At 52.4% G+C, this 25731-nt stretch overlaps 2 protein-coding genes across 2 annotated transcripts; one reads left to right on the forward strand and one right to left on the reverse strand.

Moving 5' to 3' along the window:
• Positions 1–4892: 4892 nt before the first annotated feature.
• Positions 4893–12538, forward strand: PPP1R35 (protein phosphatase 1 regulatory subunit 35; the record flags this gene model as incomplete). The annotated part of the gene is made up of 4 exons (XM_083410720.1): positions 4893–5093; positions 7551–7986; positions 8682–8812; positions 12227–12538. 4 exons carry the CDS (start codon positions 4893–4895, stop codon positions 12398–12400), a joined length of 942 nt encoding a protein of 313 aa, XP_083266846.1. The 3' UTR covers positions 12401–12538.
• Positions 12539–12687: 149 nt separating this feature from the next.
• On the reverse strand, positions 12688–24914 carry MEPCE (methylphosphate capping enzyme). The gene is made up of 4 exons (XM_083410313.1): positions 22942–24914; positions 18170–18388; positions 14775–14901; positions 12688–13861 (listed from the first exon to the last, which is right to left on the reverse strand). Exons 1-4 carry the CDS (start codon positions 24574–24576, stop codon positions 13809–13811), a joined length of 2034 nt encoding a protein of 677 aa, XP_083266439.1. The 5' UTR covers positions 24577–24914; the 3' UTR covers positions 12688–13808.
• Between the last annotated feature and the right edge of the window lie 817 nt (positions 24915–25731).

Genomic DNA, 25731 nt, shown 5'->3' on the forward strand with positions numbered 1-25731 from the left:
AGATCTATCCGTGTGCAAAAAAAGGGGATTTTTTTTTCCAGAGGCTCTTCGGGTGAAGACTCGCCGTCGCTCATTGGATCTCTCCGCCTCCTGCGGCTGCGCCCATTTCACAGATGAAGGGGCCGGAAAACTGAGTCCGGCCGGCAGAGGGAACTCCAAGGCTTCGGTCGCAAGCGGTGCTTTGCCAGGGTCCTTGACTCAATGGGCATTGGCTCTGCATCTGCCAGTGGTTCTTCAAATCCCAGTCCCAGTGGTCAGGGATGATGGGAGTTGTAGTCCATCAGCCTCTATGGGTTCAGATTTGAGAAAATTTGAGTACACCTTTTTCTAACCTGGCCTTGGCCAATCCGGGGGCCTTCCAGGTGTGTTGGACTACAGCTCCCATCAGCCCCTGACAAGCACTGATGGGAGTTGTAGTTCAAAACATCTGGAGGGCGGCAGGCTGGCAAATCTTGGACCAGGCAATAAACTGGAATGGTGTTTCCTCGTGTCATAGCTAAAAGCATAAACCCCTCTTGAGTTTTGTTTTGTTTTTCCGGGGCCAGGGAGGTTAAAAGGCAACTGGTTTTCCACCGAGAGCCTTATTACAGTTCTTCATTTTTTTCTTTTTAAATTTTTATTGATACAGCAAAAAGAAAAAACACAAATACCAATTTACACACAGGAATAACCATAGACACATAAATTTTCTTAACAAACGATAAAACATATATTGTTTTATCTGAGTGCAGATAAACAACCTCCCGTCTATTCCATATTTCGATTTCGTATTACTTATTACCAATACACACTTTTATCATAATTAAACTTTTTCTTAATATATCTAATTTCTTATATCTACCTTGCAACTATTACCGAAGTTCCTCGAATGCTGAAAAAAATTTAAACTACTATATCTATTTTTCAAATATTCTTTGAAAACCTCCTGTTATGTACTGAGTTGAATAGGATCCAAACTGCAGCAGTCTGATTGGTCCTAGAACAATAGGATTCAGAATGCAGCAGTCTGATTGGTCCTAGAACAATGCAGCAGTATGATTGGTTGGCAGGAACCACCCAATCATGCTCCAGATATAAGTGAATGCACAACCTGATTGGCTTACAGTAGAATTCCGGAATTAGCCAATCATGTGCAGCCCATTGTGTAAATAATGTATATAAAGCAGATACTTTGGGGAAACTTTCATTCATTCCTCCTCCCCACTATGAGCTGAATAAAGAGCATGAAATCACTTTGCGACTCTGAGTATATTTCACCTCCCATTTTGAAACAAATTCCTGTTTTGATTTATTCTTTGTTTTTTCTTATTACAGCCTTATTACAGTTCTTACGCTGCATATAATATATGGCACATATATAAAATCTCACTACAAACATTCTTGAATAAGGAATGGTTCATATGCGGCAAGGTTCAAATATATGCAGGGGTGTCTTTAAATCTTGCTGGGCATGTTCCCACTGGCCTCAGTGGTACCTCTGGAAAAAGATGGGGGAAAACCAACATTTTTTAAATAAAAAAAATACTTCCTAATTTGGATAGGGAAGCCTAAAGTCAAATTGGTTTGGTAGGGAGTGGTTAAGTGTCGGGTTCCTGATTGCTTTTAAAATAAACCTACTGCAGATTTAATAAAATAAAATAAAATAAAATAAAATAAAATAAAATAAAAATTAGAACCACTGACTCATAGAACTTAAATGTTGCAGTGGATTCAAATTAACACCTAGAACAGTTTCCTGAGCCTCCTGCAATTATTATTAATAATTACTTTTATAATAATAGCTATGAATAATATTATTAATTATTTGTTATTTGTTATTAGTCACATCTATGCCGAGAGCTGGTTTCGAACCGGCGGAGTAGTGTCTTTTTGGGCCGCCATCTTGCATTCAGAAGGAACCTGATGCGCAGGCGCAGCTTCCGCATCACCCTATTTAACCCAGAAGGCCGCCCTTGCCGCTCATTCTCTATATAGAGCGCTCCCAGCTCGGCCGCCATCTTCGATTCACAACGAGGCTACTCCCGAGCCCCCACTCGGCCCCGCCCCTCGGAGCTTGTCCTTGCAAAGCCGACTTTCCTTTCCTTAGAGGGCGCGAGTGTTACGCCACGGGAACTGCCGGGCTGGGACTTGCTGCGCCGCGCGACTCTATGGCTCTCCATGGCTTTAGATAGGGCGTTTTCAGGACAGGCGCCATCTTGGAACGAAAACGAGGCTACTCGCTTCCTTTTGCACCGCCCTCTTCAACCGTCCCCAGATTCTTCCCAGCCGGAGGCAAAGAGTGGATTTTAGACGAGGGAGAAGCCGAGAAGTGGAGGGGCTGGAGATAAAAGGGGGTAAGGGACCGGGTTGGAAACTCTGGGGGAGGGGGGTGCAAGGGGTGCAATGTGCAATTTGGGCTTTGCAGAAAATGTGCAAAGGCGGGAGGTTGCAAACTGGGATCCTGCAAAATACTCCCCCCATAAAACATCAAAAGATCCCTGCGGCATCCGGATTCGACCCAGGGCCGGGCTAAGACTTTTGCAAGCACCGGAAAAAATTGTGCTGTGAGGCTCCCCGCCCCCCTCCCAATATGTAATTCAAAATAAAAACAAAACAAAATAGTAATAATAATAATAATAATAATTTATTATTTATAACCCGCCCATCTGGCTGAGTTTCCCCAGCCACTCTGGGCGGCTCCCAATCAAGTATTAAAAACAATACAGCGTTAAATATTAAAAACATTCCTGAACAGGGCTGCCTTCAGGTGTCTTTTAAAGATAGGATAGCTACTTACTTCCTTCACATCTGAAGGGAGGGTGTTCCACAGGGTGGGTGCCACTACCGAGAAGGCCCTCTAAACACTAAACTTTCGCATGATGAATTCTGCATATAAGTTAAATAAGCAGGGTGACAATATACAGCCTTGTCGTACTCCTTTCCCAATTTTGAACCAATCAGTTGTTCCAGATCCAGTTTCTTGTCCCACATTCTGCAAAATAAAAGGTAAAGGGACCCCTGACTATTAGGTCCAGTCGCAGGAGACTCAGGTTGTGGCGCTCATCTCACTTTACTGGCCGATGGAGCTGGCGTACAGCTTCCAGGTCATGTGGCCAGCAGGACTAAGCCGCTTCTGGCGAACCAGGGCAGCGCACAGAAACGCCATTTACCTTCCCGCCGGAGCGGTACCTATTTATCCACTTTGAGGTGCTTTCGAACTGCTAGGTTGGCAGGAGCAGGCTCACCCCGTCATTGCGGGGATTCGAACCACCGACCTTCTGATTGGCAAGTCCCAGGCTCTGTGGTTTAACCCACAGTGCCACCCGCGTCCCCTCCTGCAAAATACTCCCCCCATAGAACATCCCTGCAGCAGCTGGATTCGACCCAGGGCCGGACTAAGACTTTTGCAAACACCGGAAAAAATTATGCTGCGACGCTCCCCGCCCCCCTCCCAATATGTAATTCAAAATAAAATAAAAACCAAACTAAACTCAATGCTGTTTTCCAAAATGGCCCAAGGCTTACATGTATGCTGAAACGGGCATGCATGGATGTCACGCGCAAGCCTGGCTGGCTCTGATTTCCTCGCATTATTTCAATTTAATGTTAGGACACCGTCCATCCCACCCCGCTCTGGTTTAGGCGGGGATAAGGAATAAAAAGAGAGCAGAAAAATGGGTGTAGAGTGGAGGGTTAGGTAGTTTCTATCCAAATGCGATTTTGGTTTTAAACGCAGCGTAAGGTAGTCTCTATGGGAGTATATTGTATAGTGGTGCCCCGCAAGACGAATGCCTCGCAAGACGGAAAACCCGCAAGACGAAAGGGTCTGAATCGCTAAGCTGCTAAAAGCATTTTAGCAGCAAAACCGCTAATGCCCCACCCCTAAAAAAGCCGTTTTTAGCCCTTAAAGTGCCAATAGCGCTAATAGCGCTACTCCGTCAATGGGCTTGTTTCGCAAGACGAAAAAACCGCAAGACAAAAAGACTCCCGGAACGGATTCTTTTCATCTTGCGAGGCACCACTGTATTTAATTACGGGGTATCAGAGTTTTTTGGGAGCTAACGAGGCTGGGATAGCAGGCTTGTTGGTTTTTGAATGTCTGATGTAGATTTTTTCAGTTGCGTTGTTCCGTATGGGACAATGACAATAAAGATTATCGTGTCGTCTAACGAAGTCCTAATTTTCCCTTTGATGAATACTTGGATGCAGTACCAGTATCAAATTGATTAAAAAAGAGGAAAAGATCTCGTTCTTTCTGGTGTCCCTGCTTTTCTGGTGCCATAAACATGTGGCCCACGCAAGCAGCAATCACTGTCCTAAACATGTGGGCGGGGTAGAAATAATAAATTATTATTTATTATGGCAGTGAATTCCACAACTCTCCATGAGGATGGGCTCCCTCCAATAAAACCAGGGGCACTTATCTCTTCCTCCTGATGCTCCTCTGCTGTGACCCTCCCGAGAAAAGCAGAGCCCACTTCTTGTGCTTAGTTAGGACAGCCTGGTCAAATCCAGATGTTTTGGACTACAACTCCCATCAGCCCCAGAAAGTAGTTCAAAACAAGTGGCGAGCACCAGGCTGGGGACTGTCTGCTCAGAGCAGATGTTTGGAAACAGCTCCCTCTGCTGGTGGGTGACTGGAAGTTTGCACTGCTGCCACTTACATATTGCACCATTGGCTCCCAGAGAGTGGGGCAGCAGCGCCCCCTGGGGGCCGGTGGGATGAATTGTGCAATGTTTTGAATGTCATTGAGTTACTTCTCTCCCTTAGCTGTTCTGCATAATGTTTTTTTATACGGTGGGAAGTTTATGGAACCAAGGGGGAGTAGAGTCGGCCCCACCCCACCTCAAAAATTGGAAACCACTGGTTTGCATACACCTTTCTGTTATCTACAGCTTGCATTCGTCCCACGATGGCTGCTGCCCCCCCTCTCACCTGCAGCGACGACAGAGACAGCCTCCCTTGCGCTGCACCCGTGCCCCTTCCGCCCCCGACTCCCCAAGGCTTGGTCTCCGAGCCTGAGATGGTGCTCACCCCCGAGCGAGCCTGTGTGAGGAGGCCGGGGGGCGGGATCCTTCGGCGACACCAGCAGGGGAAAGCACACCGTAGACAGGTGAGTGGGAGTGGGAGCGTGAGGAGGAAAGTGGAGAGGAGGGGGTTTGAAACCACCAAATCCGTCGCCAGATTCCCCATTAATTGGGAAATCTGTGCAGGAAGGCGGGATGTGGGTGGCGCTGTGGGTTAAACCACAGAACCTGATCAGAAGGTTGGCGGTTTGAATCCCCGCAATGACGGGGTGAGCTCCCGTTGCTCGGTCCCTGCTGCTGCCCACCTAGCAGTTTGAAAGCACACCAGTGCAAGTAGATAAATAGTTACCACTCTGGCGGGAAGGTAAACGGCGTTTCCGTGCGCTGCTCTGGTTCGCCAGAAGCGGCTTAGTCCTTCTGGCCACATGACCCGGAAGCTGGACGCCGGCTCCCTCGGTCAATAAAACGAGATGAGCAACGCAACCCCAGTGTCGGCCACGACTGGACCTAATGGTCAGGGGTCCCGTTACCTTTATGCAGGAAAGCACAGAGGTAGGACTTGCCCACACCCTCTCCAGAGGGGAAGGGGTGTCGTTCATTGGGAGAGCATCTGCCCTGTATCAGAAGGCCCCTCGTTGCACCCCAGAGAGGGGTCCTGGAGAGGTGCTGCCAGTCAGTGTCGGCAGTACAGTAGTCCCTCAAGTTAAGAACTTAATTTGTTCCGGAGGTCCGTTCTTAACCTGAAACTGCTCTTAACCTGAAGCACCACTTTAGCTAATGGGGCCTCCTGCTGCCGCCGCATGATTTCTGTTCTCATCCTGAAGCAAAGTTCTTAACCCGAGGTACTATTTCTGGGTTAGTGGAATCTGTAACCCGAAGCGTCTGTAACCTGAAGCATCTGTAACTTGAGGTACCACTGTTCTGTGTGAAAACTGAATGGCTTCCCTGCAGAAGCCATGCTGATTGCTCCTTAGCAAGGCTTGTTCTTCTATAATATACGACCTGCATGCTTAACATTTTAAGCCTTCAAAATAACTTTCCACTAATTTACTTCTGGGCCGAAATAGGTATTGCAGATAGTGTCCTCCCAGAAGGGTAGAAGGTAAAAAAACCGGTCCTCCCAAAGGAGGCTGATTTTAATAGTAACATTTGTTAGTTAAAAGATGAACAAATGAAGTGTCTGTAACTTGAAGCGTATGTAACCCAAGGTACCACTGTATTAAGGTATATGGACCTCAATGGTTTGGCTCAGCTTTTCTGTTTTCCTGAGATTTTTGCTGCACAGAACTGAGGTTCTTCTGGTGCTTGCAGGGAACCAGGCAGAGGGCCTTCTCGGTAGTAGTACCTACCGACAATTTGTTTTATTAAAATGGTTTAATAAAAATATATTTTTAAAAAAGAAGTTGTTGAGCTTTTTACTGACCGGCGGGCTGGATTAAGCCCCCAAAACTTTGGAAAAACTTTGGACTTTGGAAATGCCTGGTCTTATGGATTTGCTCCCGGATTTCCTCCCGAGCCTTCTTCTGTGGAAGATGTTAATCGTTTTAGCAAGTTATAATTAATAATAATAATAATTTATTATTTGTACCCCGCCCATGTGGCTGGGTTTCCCCAGCCACTCTGGGCGGCTTCCAACAAAGATTAAAAACACACTAAAATGTCACATATTAAAAACTTCCCTGAACAGGGCTGCCTTCAGATGTCTTCTGAATGTCAGGTAGTTGTTTATCTCTTTGACATCTGGTGGGAGGGCGTTCCAAAGGGCGGGCACCACTACCGAGAAGGCCCTCTGCCTGGTTCCCTGCAACTTGGCCTCTCGCAGTGAGGGAACCGCCAGAAGGCCCTTGGCGCTGGACCTCAGTGTCCGGGCAGAACGATGGGGGTGGAGACGCTCCTTCAGGTGTACTGGACCGAGGCTGTTTAGGGCTTTAAAGGTCAGCACCAACACTTTGAATTGTGCTCGGAAACGTACTGGGAGCCAGTGTAGGTCTTTCAAGACCGGTGTTATATGGTCTCGGTGGCCGCACCCAGTCACCAGTCTAGCTGCCGCATTCTGGATTAGTTGTGGGTCACCTTCAAAGGCAGCCCCACGTAGAGCGCATTGCAGTAGTCCAAGCGGGAGATAACCAGAGCATGCACCACTCTGGCGAGACAGTCTGCGGGCAGGTAGGGTCTCATCCTGCGTACCAGATGGAGCTGGCAGACAGCTGCCCTGGATACACATTTGACCTGCACCTCCATGGACAGCTGTGAGTCCAAAATGACTCCCAGGCTGCGCACCTGGTCCTTCAGGGGCACAGTTGCCCCATTCAGGACCAGGGAGTCCCCCACCCGCCCCCTGTCCCCCCAAAACTGTACTTCTGTCTTGTCAGGATTCAGCCTCAATCTGTTTGCCGCCATCCATCCTCCAACCGCCTCCAGACACTCACACAGGACCTTCACCGCCTTCACTGGTTCTGATTTGAAAGAGAGGTAGAGCTGGGTGTTCACAGTTCACCTCTTCTTCCCCATCTCGACTGTCCATTTTTTTTGCACCTTCACAGGTTCGTTTCAGGCTGGGATCCAAATCCGATGACATCGGCACAGTCCCCCCAGATGCCCCGCAGCCTGGAACGGAGGTTGCCGTTCCTGCGAGGCGGGGATCCCGTTCGGAAGATGTCCGGATGGTCACCCTCAACCCCCCGAAGCCCAGAGTGGAGGTGGTCCACAGCAGTGCAGGAGAATCTCCCATCACCATCACGCTGGCGAGAGAGCCCTTCCCGAGTCCTGCAGGGGAGGAGGAGAAGGAGGAGGAGACAGATGAGGGATCATGTCCACCCCACAACCTGCTGGCCGGCCCCGTTCCTCACAGCACTCTTGCCCTGGTGGCAGAGGTTCACGCCGTGCGGGAGCAGGGCTTTAATGCCCGGCAGGCGGCTGAACAACTGGTGCAGCGCTCTTTTGTCGCTCGCTGCGCTGTGGAAGCCCGGGCTGGCGAGGGTGAGTATCGGGAGATGAGCATTGGGAGCTTAAAAAAAAAAAGCCCTTCTTTGGGCAGCGCGTGGTTAACCTGTGGAACTCCCTGCCTCAGGAGGGTTATCAATGGTCGCTGGCCAGGATTGCCTCCGCATCTGGAGGAAGCAAGGCGGCTTAATCCCAGCTTTTGTGGGAGCGAGTTGCCTAAACGGCCTTGGTCCAGTAGACCTGAAGGAGCGTCTCCACCCCCATCGTTCTGCCCGGACGCTGAGGTCCAGCGCCGAGGGCCTTCTGGCAGTTCCCTCCCTGCGAGAAGCCAAGCTACAGGGAACCAGGCAGAGGGCCTTCTCGGTGGTGGCACCCGCCCTGTGGAACGCCCTCCCACCAGATGTCAAGGAAATAAACAACCATCTGACTTTTAGAAGACATCTGAAGGCAGCCCTGTTTAGTGAAGTTTATAATGTGTGACATTTTGATGTGTTTTTAATCTTTGTTGGAAGCCGCCCAGAGCGGCTGGGGAAACCCAGCCAAATGGGCGGGGTACAAATAATAAATTTATTATTGTTACCTGTCCTTAGTCTTCGAACATTCAGCTCCAGTGCATGGCCCAGGTTTGAGTGCGATGAGAGGAATGAGAACTTCTCTCTACATCAATTTTCTCCAGCCCATTCCCTGTTTTATAAACTCCTCGGCCTTTTCTCCCAACACAACTTTCGCAGGTATGAACATCCGTCGGGAGCAACAACTCTATCAAGGCCTCGTCAGCCTGGAAGTGCCAGAAGTTGAATTGCTCAGCTCAGCTGTGCAGGAGAAACTTGCCCTCGTCCGGACCCGTCCTGAACCCAGGAAGGTGAGCAGGGAAGGGGGTGTGTGGCCTTGAGGATTCCCCAGAGCTGAAGGAGATGGGTGACTTTATTTTTAAAAAAATCATTTTTATTGATTTTCCAATAAAAAACATCCCATTAACATATCCAATCATAATACTCCAATTAAAATTAAGAAAAAAGACCGAATTCTAGTCCAAATTATAATTATTAATTTTTTGGAGCTCCCCACGGTCTGGATCTCTGTAGCATATCTCCACATCTCAACCCTGCCTCTCCTCGTTGCTTCCATATTTTCCACTAATAAAATAATAATCATAATAATAATCATAATAATTTATTATTTATACCCCAACCATCTGGCTGAGTTTCCCCAGCCACTCTGGGCGGCTACCAATCAAGTGTTAAAAACAGTACAGCGTTAAAATATTAAAAACTTCCCTGAACAGGGCTGCCTTCAGATGTCTTTTAAAGAGAAGATAGCTGCTTATTTCTTTCACATCTGACGGGAGGGCGTTCCACAGGGCGGGGGCCACCACCGAGAAGGCCCTCTGCCTGGTTCCCTGCAACCTCACTTCTCGCAGGGAGGGAACCGCCAGAAGGCCCTTGGAGCTGGACCTCAGTGTCCAGGCAGAACGATGGGGGTGGAGATGCTCCTTCAGGTCTACTGGGCCTTTGAGATCGTTTAGGGCTTTCAAGGTCAGCACCAACACTTTGAATTGTGCTCACGAACGTACTGGGAGCCAGTGGAGGTCTCTCAAGACCAGTGTTATGTGGTCCCAGTCACCAGTCTAGATTAATTGCAGTTTCCGAGTCACCTTCAAAGGTAGCCCCACGTAGAGTGTGTTGCAGTAGTCCAAGCGGGAGATAACCAGAGCATGCACCACTCTGGAGAGAGTCTGCGGCAGGGAGGGTCTCATCCTGCGCACCAGATGGAGCTGACAGACAGCTGCCCTGGACACAGAACTGACCTGCGCCTCCATGGACAGCTGTGAGTCCAAAATGACTCCCAGGCTGCGCATCTGGTCCTTCAGGGGCACAGTTACCCCATTCAGGACCAGGGAGTCCCCCACACCTGCCTGCCTCCTGTCCCCCCAAAACAGTCCTTCTGTCTTGTCAGGATTCAACCTCAGTCTGTTAGCCGCCATCCATCCTCCAGGCACTATTTTGACGCTTTATAATTCTCCGTCCCTGAGTCTACGATTCTCAATCATGTCCCACATCATATACTTTCATCGGGACAGGTGACTTTAACCCCACCCCCCAAATTTGGAAATAGCAGGTGGGGTGTCAATCAATGGTCCAATGGGTTTACACCAGTGTTACGAGCGTCTCTCCAAGCTGAAGGTCGAGCAACGAGGGTGAACGTGCTGAGTGATGTCCTGTGGAGGACGGGAAGGCGCTCCCTTAAGATCATCATCATCATAATTTATTATTTATACCCCACCCATCTGGCTGGGCTTCCCCAGCCACTCTGGGCAGCTAACAACCAAATATTAAAATACAGTAATACATCAAACATTAAAAGCTTCCCTAAACAGGGCTGCCTTCAGATGTCTTCTAACAGCAAGCATCCTGTTCTTGAGTGGCCAACCAGATGGCTCTTTTGGAAAACCCGCAGGCAGGATTCAAGCGTGAGAGCACTCTTCCCCTCTTGTGGTTTCCTGCAACCAGTGTTCACAAGGTTGACTGCCCTCTTACACTACCAACAGCTCAGTTCTCCCAAGAATGTCTAATCCTCCTCCGAAGTCTTGGTTGACCACAAACCTGACATGAGCCAACAGTGTGACGCGGCAGCTAAAAAAGCCAATGCAATTCTGGGCTGCATCAATAGGAGTATAGCATCTAGATCAAGGGAAGTAATAGAGCCACTGTATTCTGCTCTGGTCAGACCTCACCTGGAGTACTGTGTCCAGTTCTGGGCACCACAGTTCAAGAAGGGCACTGACAAACTGGAACGTGTCCAGAGGAGGGCAACCAAAATGGTCAAAGGCCTGGAAACGATGCCTTATGAGGAACGGCTAAGGGAGCTGGGCATGTTTAGCCTGGAGAAGAGGAGGTTAAGGGCTGATATGATAGCCATGTTCAAATATATAAAAGGATGTCACCTAGAGGAGGGAGAAAGGTTGTTTTCTGCTGCTCCAGAGAAGCGGACACGGAGCAATGGATCCAAACGACAAGAAAGAGGATTCCACCTAAACATTAGGAAGAACTTCCTGACAGTAAGAGCTGTTTGACAGTGGAATTTGCTGCCAAGGAGTGTGGTGGAGTCTCCTCCTTTGGAGGTCTTTAAGCAGAGGCTTGACAACCATATGTCAGGAGTGCTCTGATGGTGTTTCCTGCTTGGCAGGGGGTTGGACTCGATGGCCCTTGTGGTCTCTTCCAACTCTATGATTCTATGATGTCCTAGCGGTGCTGCAATAAGATTGCAAGCACGTTTGCAAAGCTAAGGTTCCAAATGGTTGGCGTTCCTGAATTGCAGAGGTTGGACCGGATGTCCCTTGAAGTCCATCACGGCCTCCTGCAGGAGGGGGTTCCACAGTTAATAATAATAATAATAAATTTTATTTATACTCCGCCCTCCCCGGCCAGAGCCAGGCTCAGGGCGGCTAACACCAACAAAATAAAAGCGCAGTAAAAACATACCGTATTTTTCACTCTATAAGACGCACCAGGCCATAAGACGCACCTAGTCTTGGGAGGAGGAAAAGAAGAAAAAAAATATTCTGAATCTCAGAAGCCAGAACAGCAAGAGGGATCGCTGCGCAGTGAAAGCAGACATCCCTCTTGCTGTTCTGGCTTCTGGGATAGCTGCGCAGCCTGAATTCGCTCCATAAGACGCACACACATTTCCCCTTACTTTTTAGGAGGGGAAAAGTGAGTCTTATAGAGCAAAAAATACGGTAATAGGGGGAAAAGGGAGAAAAAAACCCAATTTAAAATACAGGTTAAAATGCAATTTAAAATCCAGCCTCATTTTAAAATAGCTGATAAATCAAGACTGTAAGGGGAGGGAAACATAAGGGCCAGACTGAGTCCAAACCAAAGGCAAGGCGGAACAGCTCTGTCTTGCAGGCCCTGCGGAAAGATGTCAGGTCCCACAAGGCCCTAGTCTCTTGGGATAGAGCGTTCCACCAAGTTGGGGCCAGTGCTGAAAAGGCCCCGGCCCTAGCTGAGACCAATCTAACCTCCTTGAGGCTCAGCACCTCCAAAGTGTTGTTATTTGTGGACCTTAAGGTCCTCTGCGGGGCGTACCAGGACAGGTGGTCCCGTAGGTACGAGGGTCCTAGGCCGCATAGGGCTTTAAAGGTCAAAACCAGCACCTTCAACCTGACCCTGTACTCCACCGGGAGCCAGTGCAGTTGGTAAAGCACTGGATGACGCTGTGTTTCATTAAGGACTTTCCCTCCTAAGCAACCAGTCTGTCTCTTCTCTGCTAGGAGCTGGATTGCACAGGCCCCGACCTCCTGGCCTTCTACGACCCGGAGCAGCTGTTCACGGAGAGCCCCTTTCTGGAAGTGGAGGGTCTGCCGCCTCTGAAGCTGCAACCTCGAACGCGCGACCCAGCCACCACTTTCTTCATGTACCGGAAGCTGCGCCAGTGGGAGAGTTAAAAGGGCCTTAGGGGATGACGGCCCGTCTGCCCCCCAGAACTGGACTCAAGGCTGCTGTGTGTTGCAGGACTATTTATTCAAACGGGACTCCCTTTCCCCAGAATTCGCTTTTCATACATAAAACTTAAATTCGAAGCACATGTCCTCTCCAGTCTCCCAGTTATTGATCAACAGGGTGGCGTGTCTTCGACCTGAACGCCAACAGCCGCCCTCGAGTCTCTTAAACCGCTCAGACCCTCTTCCCCCGAACGCGGAGTTTGGCCCAGCCCGCACACAAAACGCATAGATTGGTAATAATCTGTAGGCTTTTATTTATATATAGAATCAACTTTTTTTTTTTTTAAAGAAAGAACTCCAGAGAAGGGGTCCCCTTCAGATACACCCCCCAAAAGGCAGAAAGGCTCCTCAGAAAGGTGGTGTTTTCTTTGCGGGAAACAAGATGGTGTTGTTAAAAGTCCCCGTCGCACGCAGGCTGAAGGCAACACTCTGCTGAGCAAGGCATCAGACTTGACGAAGGTGGGCAGGGTACGGCCGAAATCCAGGCATGCGTCTTCCTGCTGGCTGTGTGGGGGCAGAATCCTCGTTGCCCCAGGGACTCTGGAGTAGGGAGAGGTGAGGCCTTGAACATCCGCTGGTGGCCAAGGCAGGGGAGCGCTCCCCAATACAGATGTTAAGACGCCCTTTGCAGGAGGTGGGTGGAAGCAGCAACGAAAGGCTGGGTTTCCCTGTTCTTCTTCCAAGCCAACCTGAAGCTCTCAAGGGGCGATCGGTGCTGCAGATGGAGCTCCCGCCTTTTCCGCCAGCTTTTGAATTCTTCTCTCTCCCTGGCTGCGGCGCTGGTGGGAGTTGTAGCACAGCAGCGCCCGCTAGGACGTGGACGCCTCTTGAACAGGCAATGGCAGAAGGGACAGAGAAAGAACTTCTTCTGCTGTGCTATAACTCCCAGCCATCCGGTCTCCCAGCTGCCCACCCTGCCTCTCCCCCCCCCCCCAGATGTTGCTAAACTGTCGGCTTGAGCGACGGGGAGCTGAGCACCCGACATATTGGGGGGGAGCAGCAGCCCACGCTCTCCCCGCTCCAGGGACTAAGAAAACGACACCTCGGTGTGCAAACGCCACCCCCCTGGAGTGCACCCCATAACCTCTCAACCCCACCCCACCCCACCCCATAACAGTAGTCAAGGTCGTGCTCCAGGGCGAATCTCCGCTGCCCCACTGCAGTCTCTGTCTTTGAAGTCTGGCTTGCTCCGTCCTGGCCGGGAGGAAAGGCTCTCCCCTCCTGCCAGCAAAGTGTCCAACATTCATCCGTGGGGGGGGGGGGGGCGGACACATTAGCCACCCCCCCCCCCCGGCCCCAGCAAGTGGCTGATTCGAAAAGGAGGGGCGAGGCGTCGGCGGCAGAGACGCTCTCAGTGGGCGCCAGGGCCGGCCTTGTGGAAGAGATAGATGGGTCGCTGGAATCCTGCGGGGAAGAGGGGAAGAGTTAAGGAGGAGCCAGAGGGTGTGTTGAGAAGCCCCCCACCCCTTGAAAAACCTCAGGAAGCTGGGCTGGAAGAGGGGTCTCTAGAGCAGTGCTTCCCAAGGGGGGGGGGTGCTGCCCCCATGTGGAGGGCGGTGGAATTAACTCCAGTGGCTTATCGAGACTTTGGAAAGCTGCTCTCACTGGATGAAGCTCGCTCATCCATTTTGCTGAATCGAACCCATCAAGTTTTAGTTGGGCTTGGAACGGACGTGCAATTAATTGCTACCGTTTTGAACTCGGCTGCGCCATTCGCTTCCTTAGTGGGCTGTGCAAAGTGCCACTATGCATAACTGGTTGGGTTTCATTGCAGGGTAATACAGTGGTACCTGGGTTTCATTGCAGGGTAATACAGTGGTAATTCGTTCCGGAGGTCTGTTCTTAACCTGAAACTGCTCTTAACCTGAAGCACCACTTTAGCTAATGGGGCCTCCCGCTGCTGCCGCACCGCCGGAGCACGATTTCTGTTCTCATCCTGAAGCTAGGTTCTTAACCTGAAGCACTATTTCTGGGTTAGCGGAGTCTGTAACCTGAAGCGTATGTAACCTGAAGTGTATGTAACCCAAGGTATTCCAGTGGTTACCCTCCCCGCCCCCAAACTGCAGGTTGTCTGCTTCCATTCTGTCCAATCTCACAATCTAGACCCTCCCTCCATTTCTCTCTCTCTTTGAAAACTCTCAGGGCCTGTTGCAATTCAGCTCAGAGTCAAGCCTAGCCCAGGATTTAAGAGGTTCTCAGGGCAGCACAACTGAAGGCTGCAAACCTCACCCCTCTAGACCCTCGCCTTAGAAACACCTGAGGTGGGGCTCCCCTTCTTCCCGCCCCCAACCAGAGGTTGAATTCAGAGGCTTGATACCTTTCGATGTGTTCCTGGGTGTGGCCACCAATTCGTAGCTGCAGAAGCCCACTTCTGGCGAAGTCAGGTAAGAGGGGAACTGGTCTGGTTTCAGCTTGATCCGGTAGTAATGCCTGCATATTGTTTCCTGGGAAAGGAGGGCGGAGAAGAAATCAGTGCCGGCAGCGGCCGCAGCGTACGACTGTATGATGCAGTAGGTGGTGTTGCACGGATTTATGTATAGGTTGGGGGGTGTTTGCCCCTCCAGCAGATATCATGCACATGCAGCCCACTACCAAAACCAGCACAATCCCTTTTGGGACTTGTCCCCACAAAAAACTTCATCAGAGTTTCTTCCTGCCTGTTCAAAGGGCCTTGGCTACACGATACCAAATGTAAGAATTCACTGATAAATATATCTATGTACTGGCTCACTGGGAAAACTTCAAAAATCCATATAGAGAGGTGAGCTCAGCTCCTCAGCAGCCCCTCTGCCTGAGTGACAATCCCTGGCCTCCTGATACCTGAATGCCAGACAGGTAGCCATTCCAGAAATAACAAACCCAGATGAAGACAAAAGGGTGTGATTAACTTGGCTGGGAAACAGGGAAATGTAGATATATTTTTTGTTACACTTGATGGGTGTTTGGTGGAGGGCAAGGGGAACCATGGGGCAGGGTCCAGGATACTCAGATTACGGCCACCAGACCTCCCCTTTCATGATGTATGAGTGATGTAGTTTGGGGAGGGGAGTAACATGGGGGGATTAGCAGCTAATAAAATTTGGGGGCTCTTTTGTTTGGGGCTTCCATCTTGTTCCACCTGGTGGCAGGTGGGAGTCCTGTGGCGACAGTCTTCAATCAAGACCAAGCCTATTGGCTGCTGTTTTGCTCTGGTATTCCTGGCTGGTGTCCTTGTTTTTTGTCCAAGGGAGCCCTCAGATTTCTCCGTTAACAGCCCCGAGCATGTGCAGAGTGCTCTGGCCCTTGACCCAAACAGAAAACACCACTGAACACGTTTGGGCTGACATAGCAGACCCTGGCAGCCCTTGTTTCACATGGCGTGAGGAAGGGGCACAGCCGTGAATGCAGAAAGTCCAAAGCTGCTTCCTTGCTCCTGTGTTGGGATCCTGACCGCATCCTCCCACAAGGAGGCCAAAAATGGAGCAGGGAAGAGGAACCTAGCAGCGGGAAGGGATTGTGCCACATCAGTCTCGCCTGGCCCAGGGGCAACTCCCCCCCCCCCAAGTTGGCTGCTCCCTTGAGCCCACCTCTGCCTCCCTCCTCCCTGCTATCTTGATTTCTCTCTGGCATCCTCGAACAGGCAAGGCTGGGGGCTTCGGCCTGGGCTGCTGAACTGCAGCAAGGGCTTCCAGGTAGGAGCGATATGGTGATGCGAGACCCATCTTCAGATATCTGAAGGGCCGTCACGTGGACGGTGCAGCAAGCTTGCTTTCTGCTGCCCTGGAAGGGGTGGGGGACCCAAAGCAACAGATCCGAAGGATGGGAAAGGAGGTTCTAACTAAACAGCAGGAAGAACTTTCTGGGAACTGTTCCTGAAGGAAGAACTGCGAGGGGAGATACTCCATCAGTATCTCCCAGTGTGAGAGAGCCAGTGTGGTGTAGTGGTTAAGAGCGGTGGACTCGTAATCTGGGGAACCGGGTTCGCGTCTCCGCTCCTCCACCTGCAGCTGCTGGGTGACCTTGGGCCAGTCACACTTCTCTGAAGTCTCTCAGCCCCACTCACCTCACAGAGTGTTTGTTGTGGGGGAGGAAGGGAAAGGAGAATGTGAGCCGCTTTGAGACTCCTGAAGGGGAGTGATAAAGCGGGATATCAAATCCAAACTCTTCTTCCATCAGGCAAGGCCTCCTTCCACCTGCCTTGCCCCACTCTCTGCTTCTCAATGTGTATTGTTTTATTGATTATCGTTTAGATATTATTGTAACTGTTGAGTGGGTTTCTGTTTAACTTTTATATGTTGATATTATTATTTTATACTATTCTAATGACTGTTGAATGTTACTTTTTGATGGAGGTTGCCTATTTTAAAGTTATGTTTTATTACCACATTTTTGTATTGCATTAGATTGTTATAAGATGTACATTTTTTGTTTCTTTGGCTTGTAAACCGCCTTGGGTATTGGAAGATAGAAAGGCGGTATACAAATTTAAAATGATGATGATGCCCCCGGAAGATGGCGCGCTCTCCTTCGTAGGTTTTTAAGCAGGGATTGGGGCAGGGGGCCTGTCTGCCAAGGATCCTTTAGCTGCGATTCTTGCATTGCAGGAGATAGGTATGGATGGCCCTCGGAAGTTGCTTGCAATTTCAGGACTCAAGAGTCCCAAAATCGTAGAATTGGAAGGGATCCGGAGGCTCATCTCGGCCAGCCGCTTTGCACTGCAGAATCCTGCCCGCAGCCACCCCTGGGTGAGCTCGAACCACCAACCTTCTGGTTAACAGCCAGACGCACAGATCCACTGTGCCGCCTGGACCCAATGCTGCTGCGATTTCCCTGGGCCACACAGAAGACAGGCCTGTATCTCAAGGAGGGCAGCAACGCCCGACTGCCCCACTAGGAATTGGCCACACTAAGCCACCTGCCTACAATAATAATTAATTTTTGTTGTTATTTATATCCCACAGGTCTGGGTGGGTTATGCCACATACAGTGGTACCTCTGGATACGAATGGGATCCGTTCCGGAGCCCCGTTTGCACCCAAAAGCGAATGCAACCCGTAACTGCGCGTCTGGTGATTCACAGCTTCCGCGCATGCGCGTGACATCATTTTGACCGTCTGTGCATGTGGCGAAACCAAGAAGTAACGCGCTCTGTTACTTCCGGGTTGCCGCGGAGTGCAACCTGAAAGCGCTCAACCTGAAGCACATTTAACACGAGGTATGGCTGTATAGTTAAAGCTGTGGTTTTCCCAGTAGTGATGTATGGAAGTGAGAGCTGGACCATAAAGAAGGCTGATCGCCAAAGAATGGATGCTTTTGAATTCTGGTGCTGGAGGAGACTCTTGAGAGTCCCATGGACTGCAAGAAGATCAAACCTCTCCATTCTGGAGGAAATCAGCCCTGAGTGCTCACTGGAAGGACAGATCCTGAAGCTGAGGCTCCAAGACTTTGGCCACCTCATGAGAAGAGAAGACTCCCTGGAAAAGACCCTGATGCTGGGAAAGATGGAGAGCACAAGGAGAAGGGGACGACAGAGGACGAGATGGTGGGACAGTGTTCTTGAAGCTACCAGCATGAGGGAGGCGGTGGAAGACAGGAGGCCTGGCATGCTCTGGTCCAGGGGGTCACGAAGAGGCGGACACGACTAAACAACAACATGGCTGACCAAGAGATAAGGAGGCAGAGGAAGCCAAGCTCTCCACCCCCCCCAGCCCAGCTGCAAACCTCTGGGCTTACCGTCAGGTTCTTCCTCTTGCCGTAGGAGGACCAGGCCTGGGGTTCAAGGATCAGGATTCCGCCCGGGTGCAGGTGGCGGTAGAAGCGCTTGAAGAGGCGTTTGAGGCCCTCGTCGCCCCAGTTGAGGTGCACCCACTTGGTGAGGCTGAGGCACAGGATCACGTCGTACTCGGGCTTCTGGGCCTCCAGCAGCTCGTCCTGTTCCAGCACGTAGTTGCCCTGCAAGGGGGGGGGGGGGGCGGGGAAGAGAAAAAGTAGGGGGGGAGATCCATTAGAGAAGACCAGCTGACGACTAACCCACTAGATGCACATTCTGCTACCCAAAGGGCGGCCCATGTTTGCGTCCTCTCCCCAGCACAGTCCAAATGCCACCTGCCCCACCCCTCACCAAAATGAATAAATAAAAATAAGAGAGCCGGTCTCCTTGCACAATCTCCACTGCACATGTTGAAAGTCTAAGGCAGGCTCTCCAAACAGGAGAAGTGCAGCAAGGCCACAGCCACTCCTCAGCCGAGCAAAAAACCAGACTCCAGAACATGGGTAAAGGTAAAGGGACCCCTGACCATTAGGTCCAGTCGTGGCCGACTCTGGGTTGCAGTGCTCATCTCGCTTTACTGGCCGAGGGAGCCAGCGTCAAGCTTCCGGGTCATGTGGCCAGCATGACTGAGCCGCTTCTGGCGAACCAGAGCAGCGCACGGAAACGCCGTTTACCTTCCCGCCGGAGTGGTACCTATTTATTTACTTGTGCTTTGACATGCTTTTGAACTGCTAGGTGGGCAGGAGCAGGGACCGAGCAAGGGGAGCTCACCCCGTCGCGGGGATTCGAACCGCCAACTTCTGATCGGCAAGTCCTAGGCTCTGTGGGTTAAGCCACAGTGCTACCTGCGTCCCTTAACATGGGGATTATGTAGGAGTGCAAATATCCAGAGATGTAGTGATCAGGTGGGATTGCTATGAGGAATTATAACAAATATAGAGTAAGCCATCTGTGTCAGCAATGAAAGCATTGCGTTGACTGGGTTTAAACTATTTTGATATGATTCTTGATCAATCTGCACCTCTGCATCTCTGGCCATTTCCTCTACTGCCCATTTCTCTTTCTTGAGAAGTCACGTATACAGCAGTTGCTTCGCCAGGCAGGGATCCTGGGGATTCGAACTGCTGACCTTCCGATCGGCAAGCCCTAGGCTCTGTGGTTTAACCCACAGCGCCACTACACGGGTAGCAGGAGAGAAAGTGCTATTCTGTGCCCCCCGCAAAACAAGCAAGCAAACCTAAAGCAAACCTAAAACAATAGTCCCGTAAGAACACAAGGAGAATGTGATGGTTCAGGCCAAAGGGGGTCCCTGTAGTCCGGCATCCTATTCTCACTGTGGCCAACCAGATGCCCCAGAGTCTGCCAATTAAGCCACTTCCAACACCTTGGCTAGATAGCTCTGGAACTAGCCCTGGCAGAGAGGGGCGACCTCACTCAGAGAGGGGGGGGGGTAATACTGTCTAGGCAACTCCACTCTTCTGCTCCTGGTGGGACAGGGAAGAGGGCCACAGCTAGGTTTTATCACAAACATTTTGGGGTGTGTTTATTGGCTTGTTTTTATTTTATTTTGTGTTTTGTGTTGTGATCCGCCCTCTGATCTTTGGCAGTATACAAATTTAATAAACAATAGTAGTAATAATAATAAACGTAGTGGTAACTCGGGTTACATACGCTTCAGGTTACAGACTCCGCTAACCCAGAAATAGTACCCCGGGTTAAGAACATTGCTTCAGGATGAGAACAGAAATAGTGCAGCAGCAGCAGCAGCAGCAGCAGGAGGCCCCATTAGCTAAAGTGGTGCTTCAGGTTAAGAACAGTTTCAGGTTAGAAAGGGACCTCTGGAATGAATTAAGTACTTAACCCGAGGTATCGCTGTAATAATAATAATAATAATAATAATAATAATAATAATAATAATACTACAGTGGTACATCAGGTTAAGAACTTAATTCATTCTGAAGGTCTGTTCTTAACCTGAAACTGTTCTTAACCCAAGGTACCACTTTAGCTAATGGGGCTTCCTGCTGCCGCCGCACAATTTCTGTTCTCATCCTGACGCAAAGTTCTTAACCCGAGGTACTATTTCTGGGTTTGCGGAGTCTGTAACCTGAAGCGTCCGTAACCCGAGGTACCACTGTAAACAGAGGCAGCACCTGTTGGCAAAGGCACAGCACGAAGTATTTTTACCAGAGTTGCAAGGGCCCCAAACTCAGACCACTTCACACACACACACACACACACACACACACACACACTGCTTTCCAGGGCTGAAAGTGTCTCTTCCACATGTCACCCTCGCTGGACCTGTCAGGTGGGTGGGAAGCCAGCCAGCCCCAATATACATCTGTATGGCTTTCCAGTGGGCAGAGCTAATCAGCAGCTTGGCTGCAGAAGGAGACAGCCGAGGGATCCTGCCCGCCCACCTATCTGCCAGAGGGCTGCTCAGCTCCCAGCTCCAACAGAGCTCCTTGCTCAGGGGGAATTGAGCTTGTTGTTAGGCTAGATGCCGGCGGGGACCGACACTCCATCTCCCCTTTGAGCCCAGCGCATCAAAGGCTGAGGGCAGGCTGCAGCCACAACAGCACAGGGGAGGGTTTCTTTATCAAGCTGGCCCTATGAACAAGGTGCCTGGGCAAGATTTCAGCTGAGCTCTCCCTTTCCTCCTCCTCCTGCAAAGAGCGTCCGTCCCCTCCCAATTTCTGCAGGAAGGCCATCCTGGCCTCACCTTGGCTGCAACTCCGCTGCCAACACAACCAAGGATCCTCCTCTCTGTACGTTTTCTCCCACACGGCTGCCGTCGGGCACCAGGGGGCCCTGTCATGCCAACGCTTTACACAGAAGGAGAAGCCATTAAGACGCTCAGGATTCGTGGCCTGTTCCACCCAGCGCCGCCTGGCTCCGGGTAATGGGTGTCTCTGCTGTAGCTGCCCAAGATCCTTCAAGTGGAGGTGCCAAGGGGCGTCCGTGGGCTCCCTTCCTCCCCAGGAAGTCCCATTGCCCGCTCAATGGGACATACTTAAGAGTAACAAGGAGGCACCCCCCCCAAAAAAAAACATAGCAATTGTCAGGATATCCTTTCCCCTACCAGATCCATCCCTGGAGAAACATTAAACAAACAGTTCCAGTCAAGGAACTGAAGTTAAACTGCGGAACTCCCTCCCACATGGCCAGCAGCCTGGATGGCTTTAGAAGAGAACCAGGCAAATTCATGGAGGAGAGGGCTAGGCCCTATACGGCCCAGGACCCTCGTACCTACGGGACCGCCTCTCCTGGTATGTCCCACAGAGGAACTTACGGTCTTCAGACAAAAACATCTTGGAGGTCCCAGAGAGGTTAGGCTGGCCTCGACCAGAGCCAGGGCTTTTTCGGCCGTGGCCCCGATCTGGTGGAACGCTCTTACAAGAGACTAGGGCCCTGCGGGACTTGACATCTTTCCGCAGGGCCTGCAAGACAGAGCTGTTCCACCAGGCCTTTGGCCAGGGCACAGCCTGACTCCCTCCTTTGGCAATCCTCACAGAACTTCTAGCCCAATGGCTGCCATCAATTTGATTGGAATTAATTTTAGATTTTAGAATGTTTTATCGTTTTAGTGTTGTTAGCCGCTCTGAGCCCGGCTTCGGCTGGGGAGGGCGGGATATAAATAAAATTTATATTATTATTGTTGTTATTATCGATGGCTACTTGTCACAATTGTCCACAGTCAGAGGCAGCAATGCGTCTGAATGTCAGCCGTTGGAAATCGCAAGCCACCATCAGCAACAGAGAGGGGAAAGGGAACTAAATCGCCAAACTGCGCTGGGCATGAACGCAGTGGCCCATCCACCTTGTTTTCACAGGGGCCAATTAGATGATCACAGGAAGCCCGAAAGCGGAATTCAAGCGCAAGAGATCTCTTTCCCCTCCTGCGGCCTTGAGCAACCAGAATTCAGAGGCTGATCTGTGCTATGGAAGCTGATCTGCCAACTGGATTTATTGCAGGCTCAAAGAGTGATTGTTCTTAATGACCCAATTAACCGAGGGGGGGGGACGCTCTACACCCCCACAATCACTCCTTGGAAGGAAGAAGCATCTCACCTGCCTTACCCCAAATCCTCCCAAAGGCCCAGTTCTTTATGTGGGGCCTTTCCCCAGCAAAAGCCTTTCTGCTGTTCCCAAACAGCTAAGCCAGATGCCTGCAGACCTTGGTCCAATCTTGCTCCCTCCCCCTCCTCCTGGACAGGAAGTTGACTCCTAATCCTCCCACCCTCCCACCCCAATTGGGCCAATCGCGCCACTCTGCCGAGGTCGCCCAGTCAGAAGAAAAAGCCTCATTGGCTCCTCCCTTCCGAGAGGTAGAACATGACGGGATGTGGCCGCCTCCTCCCCATCCTTATTCCTTCACGGCATGCCTGCACATGTAGGAAAGTAACTGCCATGTGGACCCTCCCCCCCCCCCGAATCTGCCCCCCACCGCTGTCTTGCAGGGGGTTGGGCTGGATGACCCCTGGTGAACTCTTCAAAGCCCACAATTCTAGGATTCTAAGCCTACCACCCATTGCGCTGAGGAATGCTGGGAAACGGCAGTTCTAAGGAATGTTGGGAAAAGGAACTGTGACAAGGCAACTGGTGCCTAATCAACTTTAAACTGGCGTATTTTAAAATTGCAGAGCTGGAAAAGCCAGGTTTTCAGACATCTCCCCTAGAGCTTCTACAAGCTGAGAAATCATAATTTTGGAGGTCTCCTCTCCCGCCTTACCTTGACGAAAAACACGTTGTCGGGGAAGACCGTGGCGTCCACCCCGTCCTGGGGTACCCTTGGTGCAGCGATGGGCCCTCGGCTGGCCATGAGGGAGGCCGGGAAGGTTTTCTTGGCACGCCTGGCCCCTTCGCTGCTGGGGCCACCACCGTCGTGGTCCCGCAGCTGCTGCTCCTGCATCTCTTCCGAAAGGTAGTGCCGGATGTTCTGGCGGGCCGAGTGGATGAGGGCGCCGTCAATGTCCACCCCCACTATTCTGGCAGGCCCCCACTTCTTGGCCACGCTCAAGGTGAGGTGCCCCACGTTGCAGCCCACGTCCAGAACCTCCTTGCCCTGGAACCACTCTGGTTTCATCACCCGCAGGCGCGGGTCTTCGCAGTTGGGGTTGCGGTAGCCGTAGTACTTGCAGTAGTTGCCGTACTGGAACTTGTGGCGCGGCGGCTGGCGCCGGACCGGCTGGCCAGAAGCAGCTGGAGGGTGGCGGCCCCTCGGCACGCTGTGCCCCCGGTCCGGGCTGCTTCGGCAGGGCTGCTCGCCGGACGTGGAGGCCCCCGGATGCCGGCCTCCTCCTCCTCCTCCCTCTGACTTGCTACTAGTCCTGCGCCGCTTCCGGTGGTGGCGGCTGCTGCTGCTGCTGCTGCCCCCGGCCGCCCAGGAGGCCACAGAAGTGCCCGACGGTGTGGCACCCCCAGAGGCCTGCTGCCCAGGCTGAGCCTCCCCTGCGGCCGGCAACAAGGGCGACACCACCTCGTCCCGGCAGTTGATGGCCGTGTTGAGTTCGTAGGGCTGCGGCGTGGCCCCGTTACACGTCTTCTGGCACGCTTTGCACGAGGCGGGCAGCGGGGGTTTGCCGCCGCTTCCTTCCAGCCCGGCCGCCCCCCTCTGCGCCCCCCGGTGCCGGTGCCGCTTCCGCCCGGGCTTGACGGGCGACGGCAGCACCGGGGGGTCCTCCTGGGCGTTGTTGAGGCTCAGCGGGTCGGTGATGTCCTTGGGGATGAGGATCTCCACGGGGTCCCGTCCCTTGGCGGGCAGCGGCGAGGACTTGGGGGTCTCGGCGTTGACCGCCTGGTTGACGTCTTCGTCCAGGAGGCTGTTGAGGTTGAGGGGGTCGAAGATGTTGCCCCCCAGCAGGAACTCGGAAGGCAGCACCGGGTCGCACTCCGAGTTGACGCGCCGCCGGCGCTTGAAGGCCGGGTGCTTGAAGCCTCCGCCGGCGTTGCAGCTGCTGCGCCTCTTGCCCCCGCCGGGGGGCCGGGGCTGGTGGTGGGGCGGGGGCTGGAAGCCGTTGCGGGGCCGCTGCAGCTCGGAGACGCTGTCTTCCCCTTCCTCGGAGGCTGCTGCTGCTGCGGAGGGACCCCCTCCTTTGGCTGGGGGTCTGCGCTGGGCGGGGGGGTGAGGGTCCTGGGGCCCCTGGTTCACCCTGGCAGAGGAGGGGCCCCTATGAGCAACTCCTCCTCCTGGTACTGCTGCTGCTGGCTGGGCCTGGGCGTCCTCCTGGTGCAGCTGCACCAGGGGGACGTCCCCCCCTCCGGCACCGCCCCCTCCTCCTCGGGGCGGGGGTTTGAGGAGGGGCGGCGGCGGGGCCGGCACTAAGAAGGTCTCCTTGTCCGCCGCCATCTCGATCATGCCTTGCATGGGTTGGCGGAGGCGGCGGCGGCGGGGAAAGGGTTAACGGGCCGGGAGATCCTTCCTCGTCCGCCTCCCGCCGCACACTGAGCTCGAGGCTGCCGAGGCTCCTCCTCCCGCCCCGCGAGAGCCCCTCCTACGCCTGCGCCGTCGAGCTCCCCGCTCGTGCGCAGGCCCGGCGCGCGTGCGCACTTCCCCCGGAATTTCAGGTCCCGGCGCGCACGAACCGACTCATCTCTCTCTCCGTCTCCGCTCCGCCCCCAAGTCCCTAGCGCATGCGCAGCTCCGCAGCTAGCCAGAAGGAGAGCGCTCCGCGCCCGCTGCTTTCCTGCGATGGCCAGCTCCCCCTGCGCTCGGGGTTTATATGCGCGCAGGGCGGGTCCGCCCTAGGGCACGCCCCCTCCCCGAAGAAAGGGCCAATCGCTATTCGGAGCTGTCACCGCCCGCGTGGATTCTTGGCCAATCGGCGGCTTGGCCACAGGGCTCTCGAGGAGCCGCGGCTCCCCGCCTTCCTCCCGCCTTTTAGTGTCCTGGTGAACCAATGAGGAAGCAAGGCCGGAGCGCCTGCGGCCAATCAAGGCGCAACACTCCAAGCTAATTTTTCTCCCGAGTGTGGGTGAGGGTCCTCGTTTGCACGGGGCGGTCCTGGTCAAGCGCCTGCGGCAGCGTTACGTCAGGTTCCAAAGCCAGAAAAAGAAACGACCAACCTAGGCACATAATATTCCTGACAGATGTTATTAATAAAAAGTTCTCAGCGCAGGGCGAGCGCTGACAGCTGCGAAAAATATGCCCCCAAAATCTAGTCAGTGTTTTTTCCAGGCATTGAGTTAGCCACCTAACCAAGCTCCCGGATCTTTTCCCCTCAAAAACATTGGCTTTTGCCAAGCGCTATGGACAGACTCCTCTTCAGTCTGAGGGGAAAGGCGCTGCAGAGTGTCAGCGCCTTTCGCCTTTATGTATAATGAAACTCCGCACAAACACAAGCAAAGAACGTTGTTTTGGGTTTTTTTAAGGCTCCCAATATGGACAGTTGTCAAGGGTCACGTGGCCTCGCTTCCCCAGGCCCCCGCCGCACGCAAAGCCTCCTGGGACCTGTAGTTTGGGCTCGGAGGCTGAGGCTTTCGCGCATGCGCAGGGGCGTATGCCCCCCTCCACGAGCTCCTT

The sequence above is a fragment of the Podarcis tiliguerta genome, assembly GCF_965153285.1.
Source record: "Podarcis tiliguerta genome assembly, chromosome: 13".
NCBI lineage: Eukaryota > Metazoa > Chordata > Lepidosauria > Squamata > Lacertidae > Podarcis > Podarcis tiliguerta.

Coding starts and splice junctions, on each gene's coding strand:
- MEPCE (XM_083410313.1), bottom strand. CDS start 24,576: ATGCAAGGCATGATCGAGATGGCGGCGGACAAGGAGACCTTCTTAGTG. Junction 18,389..22,941: donor ACAACGTGTTTTTCGTCAAG/GTAAGGCGGGAG, acceptor CCCCCCTTGCAG/GGCAACTACGTGCTGGAACA. Junction 13,862..14,774: donor ACCCAGGAACACATCGAAAG/GTATCAAGCCTC, acceptor TCTTCCCCGCAG/GATTCCAGCGACCCATCTAT.